The sequence below is a fragment of the Lithobates pipiens genome, unplaced genomic scaffold (assembly GCF_037356315.1).
Source record: "Lithobates pipiens isolate NorthernLeopardFrog02 unplaced genomic scaffold, aLitPip1_a1.2 Scaffold_3, whole genome shotgun sequence".
NCBI lineage: Eukaryota > Metazoa > Chordata > Amphibia > Anura > Ranidae > Lithobates > Lithobates pipiens.
Window position 1 is genome coordinate 82,622,734 of NW_027507790.1, and position 24,548 is coordinate 82,647,281.

Genomic DNA, 24,548 nt, shown 5'->3' on the forward strand with positions numbered 1-24,548 from the left:
TCTTTTAAAAAAAAAAATATATATAAATATATATATAATATAAATTTTTTTTTTTGAAAGCGCCCCAGGCCCCGTGTGCTCGCACGCAGAACTGTACGCATATGTAAGTCCCGCCCCCATATGAAAACGGTATCTCCGTAAATGTTGGCGCAAGAGCAATAATTCTAGCCCTAGACCTCCTCTGTAACTCAAAATATGTAACCAGTAAAACATTTTAAAGCGTCGCCTGTGGGGATTTTTAAGCACCAAAGTTTAGCGCCATTCCACGAGCGTGTGCAATTTTGAAGCATGTTGGGTATCTATTTACTTGGCATAGCTTCATCTTTCACATTATGCAAAAAAAAATATATATATATATATATATATATATATATATATATATTTTTTTTTTTTTTTTGAGGATATTTTATTATAGCAAAAAGTAAAAAAGAATGCATTTTTTTTTTTTCAAAATTGTCACAATTTTTTTTGTTTATAGCGCAAAAAATAAAAACTGCATATGTGATCAAATGCCACCAAAAGAAAGCTCTATTTGTTGGGAAAAAAAATAAGTCACTTTTGTTTGGGAGTCACGTCGCACGACCACGCAATTGTCAGTTAAAGCGATGCAGTGCCGAATCGCAAAAAAGTGCTGTGGTCTTTGACCAGCCATATGGTCCGGGGCTAAAGTGGTTAAATCCAAGTTTCATGAACCAATATATTGCTTTTATACAAACGAAAGTACAACTTGAAAGTATTAAAAAAAATAAAATAAAAAATTAAAACCTGTAAGCTCTAAAAAATAAATAAGAAAAGCCTTCCTTCTTCTCTTCTTCTCTTCTTCTCTTCTTTTCTCCTCCTTCTCTTCTTTTCTCCTGCTTCTCTCCTTCTCTTCTTTTCCCCTTCTTCCCGATTAAATTTTTATTTTTAGCAGCTTGGTAGATGCTCCCACCATATTCTTATGTGGTAGCGCAGTGTTTTTGACGTCAAATTTCAATTTCGGTTTAGTCACATAGTCTTTTGACTAAAATGCCATTTTAGTCATCTCAATCGTTTTAGTCCATATTTAGTAGATGAAAATATTTTAGTCAACTAAATTTAACACTGCTTCAGTGAAATATTTTATGTTGCATATCTATTTCTAATGTGAATAGTCCACGTATGCTACAATAATTGTATTTTTGTGTTCCCTTGCAGAGGTCAGAGCCAGGATTATCAAATGAATCCCTCATAAAAAGGGCTGCATCTCTGGTAACAGACAGCACCCAGACTTTCCTGTCTCAGACTACATACGCACTTATTGAATCTCTTACAGAATATACCAAGGTAAGTGAAGTCCCCACAGTGTGCATGCTTGGATATTATAATTCGTACTTCAGTTAAAGTGGTTGTAACCCAAAAAAAAAAAAAAACCCCTGTCCCTTTTTAAGGCACAAGATATAGCCCCGTGCTTTTGCCATGCCAATTGTCCCTTTCAATGTTGTACAATACCTGGCTGATTCGGCCTGTTCCTGTCTTCCCCTCTGTAACTGACTATGTAGATCATGGCTGTGGATCTCTGTTAGGGTGGTCAGTTAATGTGCCTCTGTCATCTAGCTCTCCTCAGCATCTCTCCATGTCTCTTCTGTAGTCTGTGTGAGAGCTGACCTCTGCCTCACCCCTCTCCTCTAATGCCTGTGTAATTCTATGAGGTCCATTTTTTTCCCACAAATAGCGCTTTCTTTTGGTAGTATTTGATCACCTCTGTGTCTTTTATTTTTTGCTCTATGCACATAAAAAGTGGCAATTTTGGGGAAAAAAATATTTACTTATTTTTTTTTTACTTTTTTCTATAATATCCAAAAAAACTGATTTCTTCATCACTGTAGGCCAATATGTATTCTACATATTATTGGTAAACAAAAATCACAATAAGCTTAAATTGATTGGTCTGCGCAAAAGTTATAAAGTCTACAAAATAGGTGATAGATTTATGGCATTTTTATCTTTATTTTTTTACTAGTAATGACAGCGATCTGCTTTTCTTTTCCTTTTATTTATTTTTTTGCAGGATTGCAGCAGACAGATCGGACACTTGACACTTTTTTGGTACCATTGACCTTTTATACAGCAATCCATGTTATAAAAAATGCACTGATTACTGTGTAAATGTCACTGGCAGAGAAGGTGTTAACACTAGGGGGCGATCAAGGGGTTAAATGTGTTCCCTGGGAGGTGTTTCTAACTGGGGGGGATGGGACTGACTGGAAGAGGAAATAGGTTGCTGTTCCTGATTACTAGGAACAGCAGATCTCTCTCTCTCTCTCTATCTCTCTATCTATCTATCTATCTATCTATCTCTCTCTATCAGAACAGGGATCTGTCTGTTTTACATTGGCAGATCCCCATTGTTGCTTTGTGTGGAGCGATCGCAGGTGTCTGGCGGACGTCGCGGCCACCCGCATCGGCTCAGGTGTCGTGCCATGGGCACGTGCCCCCTATCACTCTTAAAGTGGCCGACATACACCTACATCGATTCATGCAGGAGCGCCAACCTGCCGCAGTATAATGACGGCGGCTGGTTCTTAAGCGGTTAATTACTTTGATCTTCTCTGTTTGTAGCCCCTGTTCAGTATATTGTGTGTGTGTGTGTGTGTGTGTGTGTGTGTGTGTGTTTTACTAAAAGTATAATGCTAAATACCTTCTTTGCAGAGCTTTGCTGTGCAGACACCTGACCTCCCTCTGCCAGCTTGCATTCATCAGAGGGAAATCTCAGCCCCTCCCACTGTACTCACTGGGAAGGGAAGCAGAGGGAGGTCACATGACAGGACAGCAGGGCTCTGCAAAGAAGGTATTTAGCATTATAATTTTAGGAAAATGCACACACTGTACTGAACAGGGATCTAAAACGGAGAGGATCAAAGTAATTATTACATGTGACTTTACAACCACTTTTAAAACCTGAATAACTAGATAAACATAATACAGGGCTCGACAAACCCCAGGCGCCAGGTCGCCAATGCGACCAGAAATCGCGACCTGGCGCCTAAGCTGCCACCAGCAGACTCACTATTGATGCCCCAGACATGCAGCAGCATTAACACTGACTTCCGTCCTCCCCCCTCCTTCACACTCTGCAGCACCGCGCTGTGTGTGAAACTGACACGCAGTGGAGATAGGAGGATCTGTCAGCCTGATGTCGGGTTGGGCGGGACCCGGCTGGGGTGGGCGGGACCCGGCCGGGGTGGGGGCGGGACCCAGCAAGCTATCAAACACCAGCCAATGGGATCTGGGCGGGCCGCTACGTGTATGGGGCCCGCCCCTTTTCTTAAGCAGCCCAATCGTTGGCTGGTGTTTGATAGCTGCTGGGTCCCGCCCACCCCGACATCAGGCTGAGATCTGACATATCCACCTCTCTGTTACTTGTCAGTTTCACACCCCGGCAGGGTCCCGCCAGCTCCTCTGTTACATTTCAGTAACAGAGTGCTCCGTGTGAAACCTGCCAGTGCCAACCAGTGCCACCTTCAATCAATACCACCTGCAACCAACCAGTGCCACCTGCCAGCGCCAACCAGTGCCACCTGCCAGTGCCACCGCCAATCAATACCACCTGCCACCACCAACCAGTGCCACCGCCAATCAGTGCCACCTGCCACCGCCAATCAGTGCCAGTGCCAACCAGTGGCACCTGCCAGTGCCACCTGCCAGCGGCAACCAGTGCCATCTGCCACCATAAATCAGTGCCACCTACTAGTGCCAACCAGTGCCACCGCCAATCAATACCACCTGCAACCACCACCCAGTGCCACCGCCAACCAGTGCCACCACCAACCAGTGCCACCGCCAACCAGTGCCACCTGCCAACACCATCAGTGCCACCGCCAATCGGTGCCATCTGCCAGTGACAACTAGTGCCATCGCCAACCAGGGCCACCTGCCATCGCCAACCAGGGCCACCTGCCATCACCAACCAGGGCCACCTGCCATCACCAACCAGGGCCACCTGCCAGTTTCAAACCAGGGCCACCTGCCAGTTTCAAACCAGGGCCACCTGCCAGTTTCAAACCAGGGCCACCTGTGTCACCTGCCAGTTTCAAACCAGTGCCACCTGCCAGTGCCAGCCAGTTCCATCTGTTGCCAGCCTTACTCTTTCTGGTCAGCCCATACCCCTGATGTAACAGCGTTTCAATGGAGTTATTGACTGGGTGCTCCATTGTGAGTTAGGGATAGGGGGTGAAAATGAGTGGCCTTACCCCGGGATCTGGAAAAAAACTGGCTCCTAACTTTAACTGGCTCCTAAATTCAAAGCAAATTTGTCAACCTCTGCTATAATATTAATGCTCATGTGTTAATATATTACTTTTTATAAACTTTGGGCCAAGCACCATGCAATTGGCTTGTTAACATACCATGTGAACAGGGTGACGTAAAAAGGAAAGAGAGGTTGTTTGGGATATTGGCTATGCTTTGAAGCAAACCACCAGGTTTACTTTCAATTTAAAGGAGTTTTAAAGTCAGAAGGTGTATTATTTTTATTTTATTTTTTTTATTTATTTTTTTCCCTTCCCGCTGCTGTCAGTCAAAGTCCATTAGCTGATCAGGTGAGAGAGGGGGTGTGGCCGAACAGCAGCTGCTCTGTGCAAATCCACTGCACAGGGAAAGTAAGTATAACATGTTTTAAAAAAAAAAAAAAGAAAGAAACTTTATAATCACTTTAAATAGTTTGTTTGGGCCAAACACACCCTAAACGGACTATTTGCCTTACTAAGGGGTTAGCTGCTGTCAGTGCTGTATAAACTGTATTGGCATCAGCTATATACATTATACAGTGCTGTTTGTTGTTTAGTAGTTTGATTACTGTGTGTAATTTTCTTAAATGCAACAGTGGTAGGCAACTCTGAATTAGAGAAGTGGTATGAGTTACAGGAACAAACCTTCCCAAGATTTGCACAATTTTCATGCAGTTGCGCCTTATAGTATGCCAAAATTTGCAACAGTTCTTCCTAAAAGCACAAGAGCATTTGTTTGGGCAGAATCTTTCACTTTTGTTCACTGATGATTGTGGTTAGGTTTGCTGGTTTTCTGAAGCTATATACATGTGCCCTAAAAAGTGTGTGTGTCAGTTGTGAAAGGTGATCTTTTAAAATGGTTCTAAAGGTAGAATGTTTGTTTTTATTCTATGCAATAATATAAAAAAAAAACCTATGTGCAGTCCAAGACTTTCCCTCCTGATTGGCTGAGTCACAGTAGCGGGTGCCATTGGCTCCCACTGCGGTCAAAGTCAGTGAGCCAATTGGGGGGGTCTGAATGGACACACAGAGCCGTGGCTTGGGTGCCCCCATAGCAAGCTGCTTGCTGTGGGGGTATTTGGCAGGAGGTAGGGGCACGAGGAGAGGAGGCTCTTGGATGCTTTGTGCAAAACCACTGCACAGAGCAGGTAAGTATAACAACATTAAAAAAAAACAAAATAAAAACTTTAATTTCACTTTATAGTGTTTTATGATTGCATCTGGAAATGTCAGGAGCATCTGTACTGGTAACAAATGATTTAAACATCTCTTCTTCTTTTTTTTTTTTTTTTCTCTTTTCGTTTAATACAGACTGTGTATACACTTGTCTCACTTCAGCAAAAATATACTTCTCTTGTGAACAAATTGAACTCTAATGAAGAAAGTGCCATTTGGCAGGTGATCATTGGGGCACGTGTGCAGGTAATCCTGATTCGTCTTTAATTTTGCCAGATTGGATTCGCATGTAAAATTGGTGTCCCAACATGCTGTAGCAATAACATTTTCACATGCTGGGGAAAAGATATCATGGCTTTGAAGTAGTCATACATAGCACCTGCTTTGAGTCCTCTTTTACAAGGTATGTAGGCTCCAAGAATGGGAAATGTTTACTGAACATTTTTGGGCACATAACCCTCCCCCCCCCCCCCAAAAGATTTGGTCCAGTAATCTTTTATGCACGCTAAGACTGCATTGTTCATGGTACGCTGGCGTTTACCTACCTGCTGCTGTTTTTGCTCATTTTGGTGCAGTTGTGCTTGTATTGTCATTTAGCCTGCATCCAATCCCACAAGCAAGCTTTTCCCACTGAGCCTAGTAACAGAATATTGTTGGACAAGACCTTGCATGCGCTGTACACTTTCCCAGAATGCATTAAGGTAAAAAATACCTTTTAGAGGAACTGCAGTCTGCTCACATAATTTGTAATGATAAAAACGTTTGCCATTCTGAAGCTTCCCTCCAACCACTTTGCATATTATTTTATATATACTGTGATTCTGTACTGCTGCCTGTTCACTTCCTGGATTTATACAGACACACCTCCAGCTCTGCACCCCTACAGCTCTCATTGGCCCTCTTTTATGCCTCACCCCCCCTTCTTGACAAACTCTCAGGAGAGTGAGAGAGATTGAGCTGTGCCTGTCATATACCTAGGCCAGTGATGGCGAACCTTGGCACCCCAGATGTTTTGGAACTACGTTTCCCATGATGCTCATACACTCTGAAGTGTAGTTGAGCATTGTGGTAAATGTAGTTCCAAAACATCTGGGGTGCCGAGGTTCGCCATCACTGACCTAGGCTAATGACCAGACACATAGGAAGTGGGCTGTATAATGTATTTACTGCCAGAAAAAAAGTTTTACTATCCAAAGTTAAAATGACAAGGGCAGAAGATTTAATAGATGGAAAGTTGAAAAAATTATTGGAGGTCATTAATATTACACACTTATGATAATCATTACAGAAAACTGTCTGATAGAAAGAGGAGTGTAAATTATGCATTGGCAGCCTGGGTATATTGGAAGTTTTTTGTTAATTTGGGGCGATAGGAATTTTGCTACATGTGTTTGGTCTTGGTCTACACGTATATGGAAAAAGCTTAGTATGGGACCAATGACCCCTGAAGTATGATTGGAGTGTTTTTAAGTTAAACCTTTTGTAAATTTAGTATATATGCATTTCCTTCCCTTGTTGGCATATATACTAACTGCTTGTTGACCAGCCGCCACAGTTATTCTGCAGCAGGTTGGCTGGGCTGAGCGAATTGCCATAGGTGTACGTCGAGCTCGTACATGGCATTCTGTGGGCGTGCGCAGGAGAAAAACGACCGCCTGTGATTGTTCCCCCGCAGAGACAGAATGGGGATCTGCCAAAGTAAACAAGGCAGATCCCTGTTCTGTCAGGGGATGACACAGAGCTATGGAGGACAACAGATCTGTATGTTGTCCCAGGCAGCCCATCCCACAGTTAGTAAACACCCAGGGAACACATTTAACCCCTCGATCGCCCCTGATGTTAACCCCTTCCCTGCCAGTGCCATTAGTACAATGTCAATGCATATTTTTAGCACCAATCACTGTAATATTGCCACTGGTTCCCAAAAAAGTGTCAAATGTTAGGTGTCCGATCTGTCTGCCGCAGTGTCGCAGTCCCACTAAAAATCGCAGAACACCGCCATTAATAGTATAAAAAAATTAAAATGACATAAATCTATATAACTTTTGTGCAATTCAATCAATATACAGGTATTTTTGGTTAAAAAATAAATATGTAGCACAATGCAAACTGGCCTAAATTGATGAAGAATTTTTTTTTTTCATTGGGTATGTTTTATATCGGGAAAAGAAAAAATATTTATTTTTTTCAAAATTGTCAGGGTTTTTTATTTTTGTTTGTTTATATTGAAAAAAATAAAAACGCAGAGGTGATCAAATGCCACATGGTACAACATCACACAAGCGCGCAATTGTCAGCTAAAGTAACGTAGTGCCGCATAGCAAAAAATGGCCTGGTCATTAGGGGGGTAAATCTTTCAGGGCTGAAGTGGTTAAATATAAAAGAAATAAGTTTTTTGTATGCTCTAAGCCTGTTATCTGTTTTCACTAGCTATGTAGAATGAAGGGAAGAGTTTAGCTCCTCTTTAAATTGTTAGAGAAGGAAGTGTGTTAGTCTTGGTTCATGCTGACAGCGGGAATGAAATCGTGCAAGTTCAGCTGCACTCTCACGATTTCATTCCCACATGTCAGTCATGATTTCGGGGGAGATTTCAGAGACATCTGTGTGGGTTGCTGCAAAGATGTCAATGGAAATCACACCCTGACGTCAACAAAAAGGAGTACAGAAATGACTTTTTTGAATCGGTGCAGCACCGCAAATGATTCAGACAGGGCTATTGCAACCGATTTTGGCATGTGATTTGACATGTCAAATCGATCCAATGTGAACCAGGGCTAAATCTGTGAACCGCCTTTTGTCTTAACCACATGCCGACTGGGCCATAGCCGAAAGACGACTACAGCACTGTCGGCTTATTCCGGGTGGACGTCCGTACGTCCTCCCAGAATCTTGTTCCTACGTGCCCTCTGGGACACGCACCCGGGAACATCCGTGACCGCCGGGTCCGATAGCGGGCGTTTACCATGTGATTTGACGGAGCGATCACTTGTAAACAAACCGGTGTCTCGTTATGACGCCGGTTCCTCCCTCCCCTCTCTGTACCGATCGGTACAGTGAGAGGGGGAGAGATGGCAGCAGTGCTGTGGGCTGGATGCGTAGTGCCCACAGCGCTGCTCAGTGCCAGTAATTTTCAGTACTCTGCCCATATTGTGCAATACTCGGCAATAAATTTTAAAAGAAACAAAGAATTATTTATTTATTTTTTGAATAATGGTGCAAAAAAAAAAAAACCCCAGTGGTGATTAAATACCACCAAAAGAAAGCTCTATTTGTGTGGGAATAAAAAGACAAAATTTCATTTGGGTACAGTGTTGCATGACTGGATAATTGTCATCCAGAGAGCACCGAAAGCTGAAAATTGGTCTGGTTAGGAAGGGGGTTTAAAGTGGTTGTAAACCCTTACAAACCACTTTGACCTACAGGTAAGCCTATATTAAGGCTTATCTGTAGGTCCAAGAAATATCACCTAAACCTACACGGTTTAGGAGATATTTACTAAGACAGTCAAAGCTGTCTATGGCGCATGCGCCGTAGACAGCGGCGCACTATTGCCGTTAGCGAGTTAACAAGCGGCTCAGGAAGGCGGGACCACCACGATCCTCAGTGGGAGATGTCCGGGGCAGAGGTGGCCCAGGCTACTCCTGGTAATGCGAGCACCAGCCACTAAAGTGAGTGGAACCCAGGGTTGGGTATTCAATTTCCCTTTTACCTGATAGCTCCACGGATGTAGACCCCTCTGGTGGTTGAGGGCTTGGGAGGTGGTACTGGGACCTTGGCGGTGGTTGGTCCTAGGGACACTCCTTGTGGCACTCTGCTTAGGAGTATGGCCTTGCATTTTGTTTTAAAAAGTGAGGACTACATTGCCCAGCATGCCCTTTGTGCAGTAAGCCTCTGGAACTGCATTGCCCAGCATGCCCTTTGTGCAGTAGGCCTGATGAACTGCAGTGCCCAGCATGCCTTTTGTGCAGTAAGACTGAGGAACTGCAATGCCCAGGATGCCCTTTGTGCAGCATGCCCTCTGTGGGCGGTGAGCCTGAGGAACTGCAAGGCCCAGAATGCCCTCTGTGGGCGGTGAGCCTGAGGAACTGCAATACACAGCATGCCCCCCTCCTCCTTCTTCTTTCCCCCCCGGTTCAGCCACAGGGGTCACTAGTGACAAGCTGAGGAGGAGCCAGTTAGCGCTTCTTCAGGCTCCCAGGTGAAGTCATAGGTAGAGGGGTTGGGTGGTGAACCCTCTAGACCCTCTCACTACAAGCTTTCCCTTGAGAGGGTAGAGGATCTCTTGGGAGACATCCGTACCATCCTGGGAATCCAGGAGAAGAAGCTGCTATTGCTCCGTGACCAGATAGATCTGGGGAGGAAACACTTTCTTTCAACGGTCCTGAAGCCTAGGTTTTAATTTCATGGAGAACATCAGTCGGTAGGGTACCAGGACTGGACACGGCCTTCTATCATGTTTCCAGGCATACAGACCTTACTTGGGAGAGATCCCATGGACAAGAGGATGGATCCGCTCTTGAAGGACACCTGGGACTCTACCTTGGACACACATAGGGGCAGAGACGGAGACCACCTTGTCGTCCATGCTCTTGCAGAGGGTGGCATGTAGTGCGAATGCCTCGTCTGATTCACTGCAGGTCTGCCAGATCCTCAGCCCTAGTCACCTCAGCTAAAGCTTGGCAGTAGGACAGTGTGTCTAAGGCCAAGCTCTGCAGAGTTCTCATGGAGGGCTTGTTTTGATTAGGTCCTGGTCTGTAAACCATTTAGATCAGATGGCTGATGGGTGAGAGTCCTTTCCCATCTGGTGTAGTATGGGGAAGCAAACAAGGAATAAGTCTGGCCCTCAGAATTCGGTGTCCCAAAGATCGACGCTCCAAAGAGGTCTTTGGTGTCAGAGAGGTGGGACAAAATGGGGGGGGGGGGGTTTGTCCTCCCGAACAGTCCAAAAGATGATTGGGGGCCTTCCTCCCATAGAAGGTAGTGGTCTCCTCCAATCATTTCTTCTGGGGGGGGGGGGGGGGGGTCACCGACTTGATTTTGCAGACCTACCACCCCCCCACCCTGGCTGCTCGCCACCAGTTTACTAAACTGTACGGAAAAGCGTCACCCTTACTACCCCCCTGAAAAATCATAAACATTGTATTGTATCAACAGTGGCTTAGTGGCTGGCACTCCGGACTAGCAGCACTCAAAGCATAGATTCAGTCTCAGACAGGGTATTACCTGCTTGGGGCTTGAATAGTAAATGGCAGACTATCTGCAAATAGGCAAGGGCCTAGTTACCAATGCCACATCAGTATTTTGTTTTAACAGGATCTTGGAAGTTTGAGTGCAAGCTGTCAAAGGATGGCAAGACCCAGTGAGGAAATACTTATTTTCAAGGGGAGGCAGAGGAGCCAGTTATCACTTCCTCAGGCTCCTTGGTGGAGGTAGAGGGGTTGGACGGTGAGTCCTTTAGACCCTCTCACTACAAGCCTTCCCTGGGGGAGGTGGAGGATCTCTTGGGAGCCATCCATGCCACTCTGGGAATCTAGGAGTAGAAGCTGTTATCGCTCCATGACCAGAGGGTTTAAAGTGGCAGGACAGTGGCTAATGGGTTAGCATTTCTGCCTACCAGCACTGAGTTTCTGGCTATGCACCCCAAACGTGCCACTTCATATGGAGAAGGTTGGTTCTTCCTCTGGTAAACATAATTCCTGACTTGGGGACTTCCCTAAATTCGGGGGGGGGGGGGGGGCCCTCATTCTCCTTGCCCAGGAGGCTGTGGTTCCCTAGTCACTACGTTCTGGCATGGACCTTGCTCTACCGGAGACATTTTCAACAGCTGGTACGCAGAGGGCATTCCCGATCAGGGGCCCCCTTTTTCTACAAATATTTCCATACCAGATGTTTTTAAGAGGGTAGCCTCAAAGTTTCACAGAGGCCAAGGAATTATTTTGCCAACTTTAGGTTTAAATACTGTGGGTGAACATAAGTTGGTTGTTAAAAGGTTGTAGCACCTTTGCCAAAATCTACAGGTTGGATCTGTGGATCGCTAAGGATCAGACCTTCGGGGGAAAAAAGGGGGTCCTACAAGCCAATATCTGAATGACACCTGTAGCTGCATGCATCATTCAGATATACCCACACAAAATCAAGGATGTCATATGGGCGGGAAGAGGCTAGACTAAAATGTCTAAAACACACACCTATCCAGCCGGTGGTGATCTACCGTATTTATCGGCATATAACACACACCTTTTTTTCCCTTAAAATCGGGGGAAAGTCGTGGGTGCGTGTGATACGCCGATCTCCGCTGACTGTGAGCAGAGCGATCGCCGCCGAGATACACATAGCCGAGTGTACTCTGCTCTTCTCGACTCCGCTTACAGTCCCGCCATTGGACCTGTGTTATGTCCATCATAGGGTGGGACTGGACGTGACTGAGCGGAGCCGAGTACACTTGGCTATGTGCGATCTTGGCGGCGTTCGCTCCGCTCCGGCAAGTCTCGGCGGCGCCAAATTTTAAATTGTCCAAGCGATGGACACTGGGGGCAAGGCTGCACTGATAAGGCTGCAATGAAAATTGATAAGGGGGGTCTGGCGTTTCCGGACCTCATTAAGTATTATCAGGCAGCCCAGCTCCGAGCAGTGACCTCCTGGTTCACCCAGCGGTCATATAATAGATGGACGGAAATCGAGAAACTTTGGCTGGCCCCAGCTCACCCTAATAGTATGCTCTGGAGCGCGGCAGCATTGATCCCTCGGGCCCAATTACTGGGAACTATGTCTCACCTGCAGGGCCTATGGCGTAAGCTCTCTAAGTTCTATGATTTATCCTCAGATAAGTCGCTCCTGACGTCCTTTTTATATCATCCCAAGGTGCCAGATAGCCTGACATACCTGATGTCACATCCGTGGTCATCCCGGAATCTTTTCCATCTGGGAACCCTGGTGGACCCTAGGTCGCGGAGACTGCTGTCATACGCCGACCTTCAATCTAAATTTGACCTCCCACGACAGAGTTTTTACAGTTATTTACAGATACGACACTATGCCCAGACCATATCCTCTGACCTGCGTTTCTCCCCGCCCTCCGCTTTTGAGACTGTGTAATCCTAGCGGGCATAGCCCAAAGGGGATTAATATCTGCCATTTATAAAACAATCAACGCTCCCCCCTAAAGCTTTGAAAGGCAAGCATACCTACATGCTCAAGTGGGAGGAGGCGTTGGGTGGGGAGATTACGGAGGAGCAGTGGCAGCTGATATGGTCCCAGGCCTTGAAAAGCTCCATGTGCACGCTCTACAGGGAGAATGCGTATAAAATTTTATTTTTCTGGTACATGACCCCGGACGTTCTACACGCCATCTACCCCACCTCCTCCGACAGGTGCTGGAGATGCTTGGCCCACAGGGGTACACTGTTCCACATCTTCTGGCAATGCCCCCTCCGTAGTTCCCTTTTGGGAAGAGGTCCAGCGCCTCTTGACTACTATCCTAGATCAGCAGGTGGCACTGGACCCCAGGACTTTCTTGTTGGGCATCCCCTTTCCTAAATTGACGAAGTCCCGAAAGAAACTGTCAAGACATATCTTGACAGTGGCGAGGTGTCTAATTGCCCTACATTGGAAAAAAGTACAGCCCCCCACCCTCGGCGCGCTCCATACTAGAATTAGGGACGTGGAACTGATGGAGAGGATGACCGCCAGGATACAGGACCGGATTGAGGCCCACGATGTGGTTTGGAGCCCATGGAATCTTCGGGAGGACCGGCTGTGATTTGATGCGGAGACCACACACGGTGTTTACCCCCCTCTTCCTTCCCCCACCCTCCCTCTCACCCCTCGTCCCTCTTCTATTTCTTAAAAGTTCTCTCTCCTTTCTCTTATCCCTTCTATCTTCTATTCTCTCGCTTTTGCTCTCCCCTCTTTTCTTTTTCGCTTAATTTCTCTTTCCTTTTCTTTTTCTTCTTGATTCTCCAATCTCCTTTGTTCTTGTTTCCATGTGCCCTATGGTTCCTTTAGAAAGATGCTTTGATAACGACTGGAGCGAGCAGTTAGTAGCACTTGTAGATATCAGTACCTAGCTATTGAGCTATCTCGCTGGACAATATGCAGGATGGCGCTATATATCTATATCCAGTGTTGGCCCGGTTGATCGCGGAGGAGTCTTTTTGGCCTGGTCTGTACCTGTTCCAGAGGGCTCCTTGTGGGTCAACGGGCGGGAGGCCCCTAATGTTTGCTCATTTTCTTTCTTGTGGAGCTGATGTGATGTAATACAGCATGTGTAATGCATTGTTGGAAACAATAAAAAGTTAATTGATAAAAAAAAGAAAATTGATAAGGCTGCATTGATGGGCATTTAAATGTAAGTTTTTGTTTTGTTTTGTTTTTTGTTGTTTTTTCTCCTTAAAATTCCCTCCTAAACTCGGGGTGCATGTTGTATACTGGCCCATGTTATACGCTGATAAATGCGGTACATTGAGCATCAGTTTATAGAGGGCAGTGTGAGCAATTTACTAGAACTGGAGTGGCTGTATTTATACAGTCGTTTACAATATAAATAGTTAAGAAGTTACTGCTTGTTCAGTTAAGCTTTGAAAATTAATGCTGGAAGCTAACACTTTACCATGCACGGCTGCTCCAGATTCTGTCTGATCCAGTTTTATTAAATCCTCCTCAATGAGTTTTTATAGCAAAAAGATTCATACCTTACCTGAGTTCTAGGTCAGAGGTTTCAATCGAACCTTAGAAGCTGCAACACAAGCAGTGGGGGAGGTACTAAATCTTGAGCACTCAGAATCGGGTGCAGCTGTGCATTGTAGCCAATCGGCTTCTAACTTCAGCTTGTTCATATAAGCTTTTACCATGAAACCTGGAAGCTGGTTGGTTTCTATGCAGAGCTGCACCAGATTTTGCATGTTCCAACTTTGTTAAATAGCCCCAGTGTCCTGCCTCTATAACTAACCTACAGTGCTCTGGGAATCCTCTGTCAGTTATTAAATGTTTATTTTAAAACTAAGACTTAATACAACCAATAAAAATGCAGTTTAAACATTTTTAAATAAAACCGATTTTAAGATTGACCCAAAGCCATTATAGTTTTCTCTCATTAAGTTGCGTGCTTTGCACTGTGACACTGTACTTGCTTGTGCTGTCTCATGGCAGTCGGATGTTACTTTTTGTTTTTAGATGAAGAATTTACAGGATGAATATCTGAAGTACGAGGCTAACTGGACGCGGGCTGTAAAAATATCTGAGATGGCTGCTGAAGCAGCTTATCTTGCTGGTAAGAGCTCTGTACAGAATTACACTGATATACTGCTGTGCTTGCTAAAGGACTTTCTGAATGACTCTGTTCTTTCTCCAATACTTCTGTGTGCTTGATAAAGATGTATGTGTGACAAGACTTGCAGTAAACGTATTTGAAATTTGAATTGGTGAAGTATTAAAACAGTACAGATTTTTATTCCTAAACTATAATGTATCATGTTTCTATACATTTTATTTTTTTTATAATCGACTTTCAAATTGTGATCACATTGAACTGCTTCTGCTCAGTGACTGAAATACGTGTGTAACGAGTAACATGCTCCAAAAGGTGAACTTAAAGCCCTTTTGAAGTTTTACCAATTAAACAGGTTATTTCACATTGTGCCCAATTGATCCATTCCAAGGCTGCATACTGCCCTATAGAAGATGGTTGGTTCCCTTACTGTGACAGAATGCATGCCTAATTCAAGAGGCACCCTGAGAGCCATTTTACAGTGTTGACACCTGTGTTTGCCAGGGCCGTAATTTATTTGTATGCACTTGTTTTTCCCTTGATTATTAAATTATCTAACGGTTAACTATCCATCTGTAAATGGAATATGCCACTTTATAAATGTATAGACTAGAGGTCGACTGATATATCGGCCGGCCGATATTTTCCGTTTTTTAAAAGGATAAAAAGGCAGATTTAGAACTACAGCACGACTTGCAAATGACTTCTGTAATAGAAGTCAATGCAAGTTGCCTGAGTCTTCATAGAAGCGACTGTCCTCCTCTCTGGGCAGTCTGCCAAGAAAAGAACAAAGAGATACAATGTTTACACTTGAATGAATGAACTCAACTCTGTCTGTAGAGTTCTCAGTTTAACCATTTACAGACTAAATCTTTTCTGACACTTGTTGCTTACAAGTAAAAATCCTGCATTTTCTGCCAGAAAATCATTTAGACCCCCAAAAAATGATATATATATATTTTTTAGCAGAGATCCTAGGGAATAAAATAGGGGTTGTTGAATCATACATACTAGTAAACTGATTGGAGGTTTGTTTTGTGTAATAAATGTTTAAATGTAAGAAATTTTCTGTATCACTTATGAAGGCTGCTTTCACACTGGAGCGGGCAGGCGTTGATGGTAAAACGCTGCTAGTTTTAGCGGTGCTTTACCATCATCTTAGCAGTGCTATTCGGCTGCTAGTGGGGCGCATATAACTCAGCTAGCGGCCGAGGAAGAGGTTAAATGCGCCCATGAAGCACCGCTGCCAATTCGCATTGCATGCACTTAGGCAATGGTGCCCATTAAAATCAATGGGCAGGAGTGGTGGAGGAGCGGTATACACCACTCCAAACGTGCTGCTTACAGGACTTTTTTTTTAACATCCTGCCAGCGCATCGCCTCAGTGTGAAAGCACTCTGTCTTTCACACAGACTGTAGGGGAGCCATTTTTCAGGCGCTATTTTAAGCCCAAAAGCGCCTGAAAAATGCCCCAGTGGGAAAGGTGTCTGTTAAATTTTATGAGATGAAGGGGGATAAAAAAAAAGGGAAAAAAAAAATCGGCCTAACATATCGGGCCAAAAAAATTGGCATCATTATATCGGCCATCGGCCGCCATGATTTCTAAATATCGGCATCAGCCAGAGAAAAACCCATATCGGTCGATATCTAGTATAGACTGCTATTTCTGATGTCCTTACCAGATATTTCTGACTTACTTCTGAAAAGTCTAATTGCTAACTAGATTTAGGACCAGTATGCAGCTTGTGTCAATACCTGATCTTTACACATGTTCCATGTCAGTGACTTAAACTGTACAGAAGTCATTATATCTGTGTAAACACCAGGCAACAAGCTTGCTTAGGAGGAGAGATTCAGGTGGCATAATATTTTTCATTTGACATAGTTACATAGTTAGTAAGGTTGAATAAAGACACCAGTCCATCCAGTTCAACCTGAGTGAGTGTCTACAATTGTCCCTATCCATGACCGTTTTGTTTTTTCTTGTAGTTTCTATGGTTAAATGTACTATTACTAAACAGGTGCTGATCAAGCTTCTGTGACAGTGCGGAATCATATTCAGCTGGTCCAGACACAAATAAAAGAGACACGTGAACTTGCTCTCAAGGCAGAAGCCTTGCTAGCTGCCTTTCAATCGGAGGAAATCAAGAAAGAAAACAAAGACAATCCCCCTGATGGGGACAGTCCAAGAAGCGAGGACAGTCCAAGAAGCAGCTTGTCAGACGAAGAGGTTCCAGAAGCTTACTTGCGAGAAGACTGAATAATTTTTTATTTTTTTTTTATATTTGGTTTTCGTATGCCTTTTGCCTGGCGCAACCAACAACACAGGGCACTACTGCCTGACATGTACTGCTGATCATAGTACAGAGCCAATGCTGAAAGACCATTAAAATACTTCAAAGAGGAACTAATACACACGAGCGCACACACACTCTGTGTGTAATCTAAAAAAAAATTATATATATATATATATATAAAAAGCAGTCCCTGACTGTGAAAATGTTAAACATTCAGCACAATGACTATACAAAATATGCCTTTTTTTTTTTTTTTTTTCCTGCTGGTTTAGCAGAAAATATTGCTTGTTGTCATTCTTGTAATGGACAGTAGACTTTCCTCCTGCTTCAGATCCCATGGTACAGTATTGTGTTAGTGGTTTTGACCTGCTGGAACATGAAGAACAAACATGCACTGAACTTTATCCATATATCCCTTGAGCAATGGAAGCTTTCTATTTAATCATGTTGTGGAAAAGAACTTTTGTATGTGATGTCAGACCCCATTAAATGGCTTTAGAAAGAATAGACACATTAATGGACTTGGCAGGCAACCACTGATTTTGTATTTTTGACAGTTTTAATAAAATTAGCATTGTACCAATATTGTTAATGTATTCTTTATCTTTAAACAGTTGGCTCTTTTGCAGTTATAAATGAAAATTATTAAAGTGGAACTCAAAAATCTTTTTTTGTATATTGAAGTGTATCAAAATTTCAAACTATTTATTAATATAGTAGGTCAGAGCGGGTCAGATTGGCTTCCAAAAAAGGTATGTGTACTCCTTTTTTCTTTACAGGGATAGAGAGGTTAGTGTTAGATCTGTGATGTCTACATATGCAGGGATTTTAATTTTTGCATGGACTTCTACTTTAAGGCCCCTTTCACATGGGACGGATCAGTAATGATCCGCCCCGTGATGATCCGCTCGCTCAGCGGGGATCGCTCCGTTGTCCCCGCTGAGCTGGCTGCGGACAGGGCGGTCTCCGCACACTGTGCGAGGACCGCCCTGTCAGCTCTCCGCTATTCCTCTATGGGGATCGGATGCGCACGGACCGTCTGTCCATGCTCATCCGATCCGCTCTGCAGACGGATAGAAAAATAGGATTTTCTTCCGTCTGCAGAATCGGACAGTAGCGGAGGCGGACGAAATCGGGTGTCTGCGGATGTTCATCCGCAGACACCCGCTATCCCATAGGGATGAATGTATGCCCGTATTTCATCCGCAAACGGATGGATGAAATACGGACATATCGTCCGCATGTGTGAAAGGGGCCTAAGGGTAAAAATTCTGTCAGGGTTTATTGCTGTCTGTGTTCCTATTCACCCTTTTCATTTGTATTTGTGTCCATTTATGATTTGGACAGAAAGCAAAGTAAAAACATGAGCTGTACCAATTGGAAGATTCCCCCCCCCTATTCTTGTTTTGGTATTACTTGTTCCAGTGATTTCTCCTTTTACTTTTTGTTTTTCTCTCACTTCCAGTTGTGTGTTCAGGACTAAGACCTGGTTCACACCTATGCACTTTTTTAGTGCATTTTCAGTTTTTCAGAAACACACTATAGTCTATTTAAAATGGATTCACATCTGTGCATATTATGGAAAAAGCCAGGAACCAGCAGGTTTTTTTTTTGGTTCCATAGACTTCAATGGATCAAAAACGTGTATTAAAAAAATGCAAAATGCACCTAGAATATGCATCAACTGCACCTTGCATAGGTGTGAACCAGGCCTGACAGTGAAGGAAATCTCACTTTGATGCAGATGGCATAATAAAGCCTGACTGTATCATAAGAATTCACGAAGAATGCTCTCTATATAAAGGGGGGCCACATAGCTGAAACGTCTCCCCCTAGGGGCTCAAGTAAAGCATTCAAATACTTAAGCTTGCCTTGTTTAACTTTGGAATTTTCAACATAAGAGATGTCCTTTAAAAAAAAAAAAAAAAATCTAATTTTTTCTAGGACACACCTGACTTCTCCTGTTGCTACAATTACCAGCTGTCAACATTACACACAGCAATGTCTGTCAAAATGCAGTCATTCTTTTGTAAAAGGACACTTGCAGGTTGTCTGCAAGTGCCATTGAGTAATACATTTTAACAATATATTGTGCTCTGTAGTTCGTTTAATTTATATGTAGATCAATGTTTTCATCTACAGACTCCATAGAGAGTAACATTTCTATATTCACCGACCGACACAGCTCCTCTCTTGGCCATTGGGTTGTTATGCCCACCACTAGGAGAATACTAGGTATTACTTGTTATGTAACACGCAGAACTTTTCAGTTCCGCCCAGGGGGCGGTCCCTTGGGCAACAACCCTCCAGCCTGCCATGCAGCCATCGGTTTTATTTTGCCTAGTGAAGTAGAAGGACCTAGGAACCCTGCGGGCCCATCGGTCGGTGACTTTTTTTCTGCAGAAGTGTGACTTTTTACACAAGGTGATTGATCCTGTGATCTGCTATCAACAGCCGGCTGGGTGACAGGCTGGATACTCTTATCCTTGTAGTCTCCCCAGTCCGGCCATCGAGTGTGTGCTGGCCGCAGCTCCGCGCTGGGCAGGCCACGACGAAACCTCAGCTTCAGAGGTGGTCGTGAGCTTTTATGCTTCGGGGCATACATATGACCTGGCTACTGATGTCTGCGTCACAGTATGCTGGGCCAGCAGCAACCCTGTACTGATCAGTGAGTGGGTCTGTGATGGAATGTCTCCCAGGTCTTCAGGACTGGTAAGTACAGCTCTCCCTGCCTCAGCGGGGCTGAGCAGCTGGACAATCCCTGGGAGATCGATTTGGGAGTCCCACACTTCCCTCTCTTCTCTCCTTGTCCCCCCCCCCCTTTCCATATGGGGGATGCTGCTGAGCGGTGTGTGTGTGTGTGTCTATGCAGGGGCTCTCTGGTGTGGGCTCTCACCTGGGGGGGGGGTTGAGCTGGTTAGCTCTGTCCTGGGTCCTGTTTTCCATGCCCCTGGAAGGTGTCTGTGAGGCCATGCTGGTGTCCTGCGCAACGCTGTGCTCACCGCCATTGTTTTCTCCCTGTACCTCATGGATCTTCATTCGATGGCCATTTTAGGTGTGGGCAAGCATGCTCTCCTGGACTTCAGTGGCCATTTTCCTTGTGATTGTCCCTATAAAGGGCGCTGGTGGCCATTTTCTTGAAACCTGAACACTTTTTTTTTTTTTTTTTTTAATTTTTTTTTTTTTTAGTGTTCTCTAGCGGCAGCATGTGCTCCTGTGCTCTAATGGCCATTTTTCCTGTATTTTATGTCCTTGTGCTGGACGCTGGGCGGCCATTTTCTTGAAGCCTGAGCACACTTCAGAGCGGTTTTAGCGCCATTTGCAGCTGCTTCCACCGACACAGCATTGTTTCCTCTACACCTGGGAGCCAACAGGGACTACAGGTACTACCTGCTGGATAGCGCAGAACCCCTCAGGGTGGTGAGTCCTGTGGGAAATAGCCCCTCAGCTAGTGGCAGTAAGGAGGGTGGGACTGTCGCTGTCCTAAGTCCTCTTTGGGTGGCAGACAGAGTAGGGTCAGCATGGCTTCAGAAACTGGTGTTTCTTCCCCCAAAATCCAGGCAATTGCAACCGGGTCGCATGCAGACTGAGCAGTGTCCCTGGACACCCTGACGGCGGTCCTCAATTAGTTGTTGCCAAGATGGAGGCAAGGGTGCAAAAAAGCGGCCCCTGCCCCCCGTCCTCTGGGGAGAGCTGACGCAGACTCGGGTCCTGCTGAGGCTGGTGACCCCTGCTCTGTCTTGTCAGATGACTCTGACCAGGACAGTGAGGATGAGTCCCCGTCCGGGTCCGTGCGTGACAAAGCACTTGTTTTAGCACTTATCACAGCTGTGCGTGATACCCTGAAGATTCAGGAGCCGGCAGATCCCTCTGCTGATGTAGCGGTCCCTTTTGGGTCCCGCAAGCCAGCACATTCGCCTAAGGTGTTCCCGTATCTGTTTTAGTTTGACAAGTTCATTTAGAAGGAATGGGGTCACCTGCAACGGACCTTTTTCGGTCCCCAAATCCATGGTGGTGCGTTACCCCTTTTGAGGAAAGCCTTCTCAGGAAGTGGTCGGCTCCTCCGGTCGTGGACCCCCCCAGTATCCAGCTTAAATAAAGTAACTACGATCCCAGTAGAGGGGACTCCTGCATTTAAGGATCCCCGCGGACAGGAAGGTTGAGGCAGTGGCTCGTTCGTTGTTTACAGTGGTAGGGTCCGCTGTGCGACCAGTATTGGCATCCACACTTGTGTCGCAGACACTGAGTGGGCAAAACTGTTGCACCGCGAATTGGGAGAGCAACAGGCTTCTCCTGTCTGCGTGGAACTAGCAGACCAACTAGTGCAAGGCCTTAAGTGCGTTTGTGATGCGGCCCTGGATACTCTTCCTCTGTTATCCGGGGCTTCAGTGTCAGCAGTGGTGCTGAGGCGCCTGATTTGGTTAAAATGCTGGTCTGCTGACCAGGCATCCAAAAGCCCTGACGGATCTTCCCTTCCTTGGCGACCGGCACTTTGGAGCCTCTTTGGATGACGTTATTAAGAATGCCACTGGTAGTAAGAGTACCCTACTCCCACAGGCCAGGAAGGCTAAGGAGCCATGCCGTAGGCAAGGGCCCTCCTTTTTCTCTCACAAGCGGCTTTTTCGTTCGCCTGGAGCTTCGGCTAAACGTCCCCAGCCCGACAGGACAACCGCGGAAGGACAAACGTCCCTGGAACCACAAGCCTGCGAACAAAAGTGCTACCGCATAAAGGTTTGTCCCCACCCATGACTCAGGTGGGGGGTCGACTTCGGGAGTTTGCAGCCTGGTGGTCCTCTCGACTATCCGACCAATGGGTCTGCAATCTGATTTCCACAGGCTACAAGATAGTTTTCTTTCTTGGCCGCCAAACAGATTCTTCCCCTCCCAGCATACCCGTATTACCCAGGTCACCGGGAGGCCCTCTTGGAGGGAGTAAGGGACCTGCTGAGTCGCGGGGTGGTTGTACCGGTTCCGGAATCGGAACGTTTCCAGGGATTTTACTCAAATCTGTTTGGACATACCCCTTCCTTCTTGGGAACTACAATCTTGGACCTAAAAACCCTGAATCCCTTTGTGAAAGTGCAGAGGTTCAGAGTGTAATCAGTTCGCTCAGTAGTCTCTGCACTCCATCAAGGGGACTCCCTGGCATCCTTGGACATCCAGGACGCGTACCTGCACATACCCACATGCCTTCGGCATCAAATGTTTCTGCGATTTTTCCAGTCGGGGAAGCCAACTACCAGTTTGTGGCTCTTCCCTTTGGTCTGGCATCAGCCCCTGAATCTTTACCAAGGTATTGGCTCCAGTTTTGGCAGTGCTGCGGCAACGTGGGATAATTAGACTATCTCTTCCTGAGGGCATCTTCTGCCTCAGAATTAGAGGAGGATGTGGCGATCACCATGCAGACCCTGCAAGAATCTGGATGGCTGTTGAACCTAAAGAAGTCGGTGATTGTACTGACCCAGCGTCTGGAGTACCTGGGCTTGCTGCTGGACTCCAGGGAAGTGAGTTTTTCTCCCTTCAGACAAACTGTAGACTCTCAGATCCGCGGTAAAACTGCTGATGAACCGCAAGTGGTCATCGCTCCGCTTCTGCATGCGAGTACTGGGACTCATGGTAGCCTCCTTCGAGGCAGTACCGTATGCCCAGTTCCATACCAGAGTCCTGCAGAAGGAGATTTTGACAAAGTGGGACAAATCCCAGTTGTCACTGGATTGACAGATCCAGGTGATCCAGTCAGTCAGAGATTCCCTGAACTGGTGGCTGAGGTCCCCGGGGATTCAGTCCGGGAAGTCGTTCCTACCTCTAAAGTGGACAGTGATCACAACGGATGCCAGCCTATCCGGCTGGGGTGGAGTGATGGGGGTTCAGTCGGCTCAGGGCCTCTGGTTGGCAGAAGAATCCAACTTTCCGATCAATCTGCTCGAGCGAAGAGCGATCAGGCTGTGCCTCTCCACATGGTCAATAAGACTTCGAGGGCATCCGATCAGGATCCAGTCAGACAACGCCACGGTGGCATACGTCAATCACCAAGGAGGAGCAAGAAGCTCAGCCCGCGCATGGGAGATCGCTCGCATACTTCGGTGGGCAGAGCAACACGTACCAGCCCTGTTAGCCATTTACATCCCGGGAGTGGAGAACTGGCAGCCGGACTATCCGAGTCGCCAGATGCTGGACCCAGGAGTATGCGCGTTGCATCCAGAGGTATTCAGGCTACTGTGCCTGAGGTGGGGCACACCAGATGTGGATCTTCTGGCCTCCCGTCTCAATCGGAAGGTGCAGAGATTCGTGTTCAGGACAAGATATCCCTGGTCAGACGCGCTGGTGGCTCCGTGGGATCAGTACCAGCTGATCTACGCCTTTCCTCCATTGAAACTGTTACCATTTGAAGTCAAGGGGATCCCAGTGATTCTGGTCGCCCCAGATTGGCCTCAGCGACCTTGGTACACAGACCTAGTACGCCTGGTGGCAGACGCCCCATGGCGACTGCCGCTACGAGAGGACCTTCTGTTTGAAGATCCGATTCTCCATCCTGCTTTACCATCGCTGGCTTTAACGGCATGGCTATTGAGAGCCAGGTTTTGAGGAACCGGGGTCTGTCGGACTCTGTAATCTCAACCATGTTGAGGGCATAGAAATGTTCTCGGAAGATATATCATCGTACCTGGAAGACTTACATCTCCATGTGAAGAGAAAGGATGGCATCCGCACTCCTTTCCTATATCCAGGATCCTGCTATTTCTTCACTCAAGGAGTAGACCAGAAATTGGCATTAAGCACCATTAAGGGACAAATATCAGCCTTGGCTGTCTTTTATTTTATTTTTTTATTTTTTTTTCAGCGTCCTCTGGCGTCTCACTCATTAGTGAGTACCTTTTTTTTGTTTGTTTTGTTTTTGTTCAGGGGGTGTGACACGTAGTCCCTCCGGTGCGTCCACCATTACCGCCGTGGGATCTAAATCTGGTGTTATCAGCGCTTCAAAAAACTCAATTTGAAAATATCAGGGAGATTTCCCCTGTTGACTCTTTCCCAAAGTGGTCTTTCTAGTGGCCATCACATCAGCCAGGAGGGTTTTGGAACTGGCGGCTTTGTCCTGCAAGTCGCCTTATCTGGTTATCTACAAGGATAAGGTGGTGTTGCGTCCGCAACCATCTTTTCTGCCGAAAGTGGTCTCTGCTTTTCATATCAATGAGGACATTGTATTACCATCTGTGTCCTATGCCGAAATACCCTAAGGAAGTGGCCCTTCACGCTCTGGACGTGGTTTGGGCTCTAAATGTGTATTTGTCTGCCACTGCTCCCTTTCGGATGTCAGACTCGCGGTTTGTTTCGGTGGCTGGTCCAAAGAAAGGCATGGCGGTCTCGTCACCACCATTTCCAGGTGGATCAGACAAATTGTAGTGCAAGCCTACGCCTTGAAGGGGCAGGTGCCCCCCTTTCCGGTCACTGCCCACTCCACAAGGGAAATCGGGAACGTCTTGGGCCTTCCGACACCAAGCGTCTGTCGCTCAGGTGTGTAAAGCGGTGACCTGGTCGTCTGTCCACACGTTTACCAAGTTCTAC

General features: G+C 45.9%; 1 protein-coding gene across 1 annotated transcript in view; it reads left to right on the forward strand.

Annotated features, from left to right (window-relative positions):
* Positions 1-17,570, forward strand: part of DIABLO (diablo IAP-binding mitochondrial protein) — a 36,673-nt gene extending 19,103 nt beyond the window's left edge. Inside the window, exons 3-6 of the mRNA XM_077461954.1 lie at positions 1,177-1,305; positions 5,559-5,669; positions 14,595-14,691; positions 16,710-17,570. Of these exons, the coding sequence (XP_077318080.1) occupies positions 1,177-1,305; positions 5,559-5,669; positions 14,595-14,691; positions 16,710-16,948 (576 nt within the window). The 3' untranslated portion in view covers positions 16,949-17,570. The remainder of the gene's footprint in view (positions 1-1,176; positions 1,306-5,558; positions 5,670-14,594; positions 14,692-16,709) is intronic.
* The last annotated feature ends 6,978 nt before the right edge of the window (positions 17,571-24,548 follow it).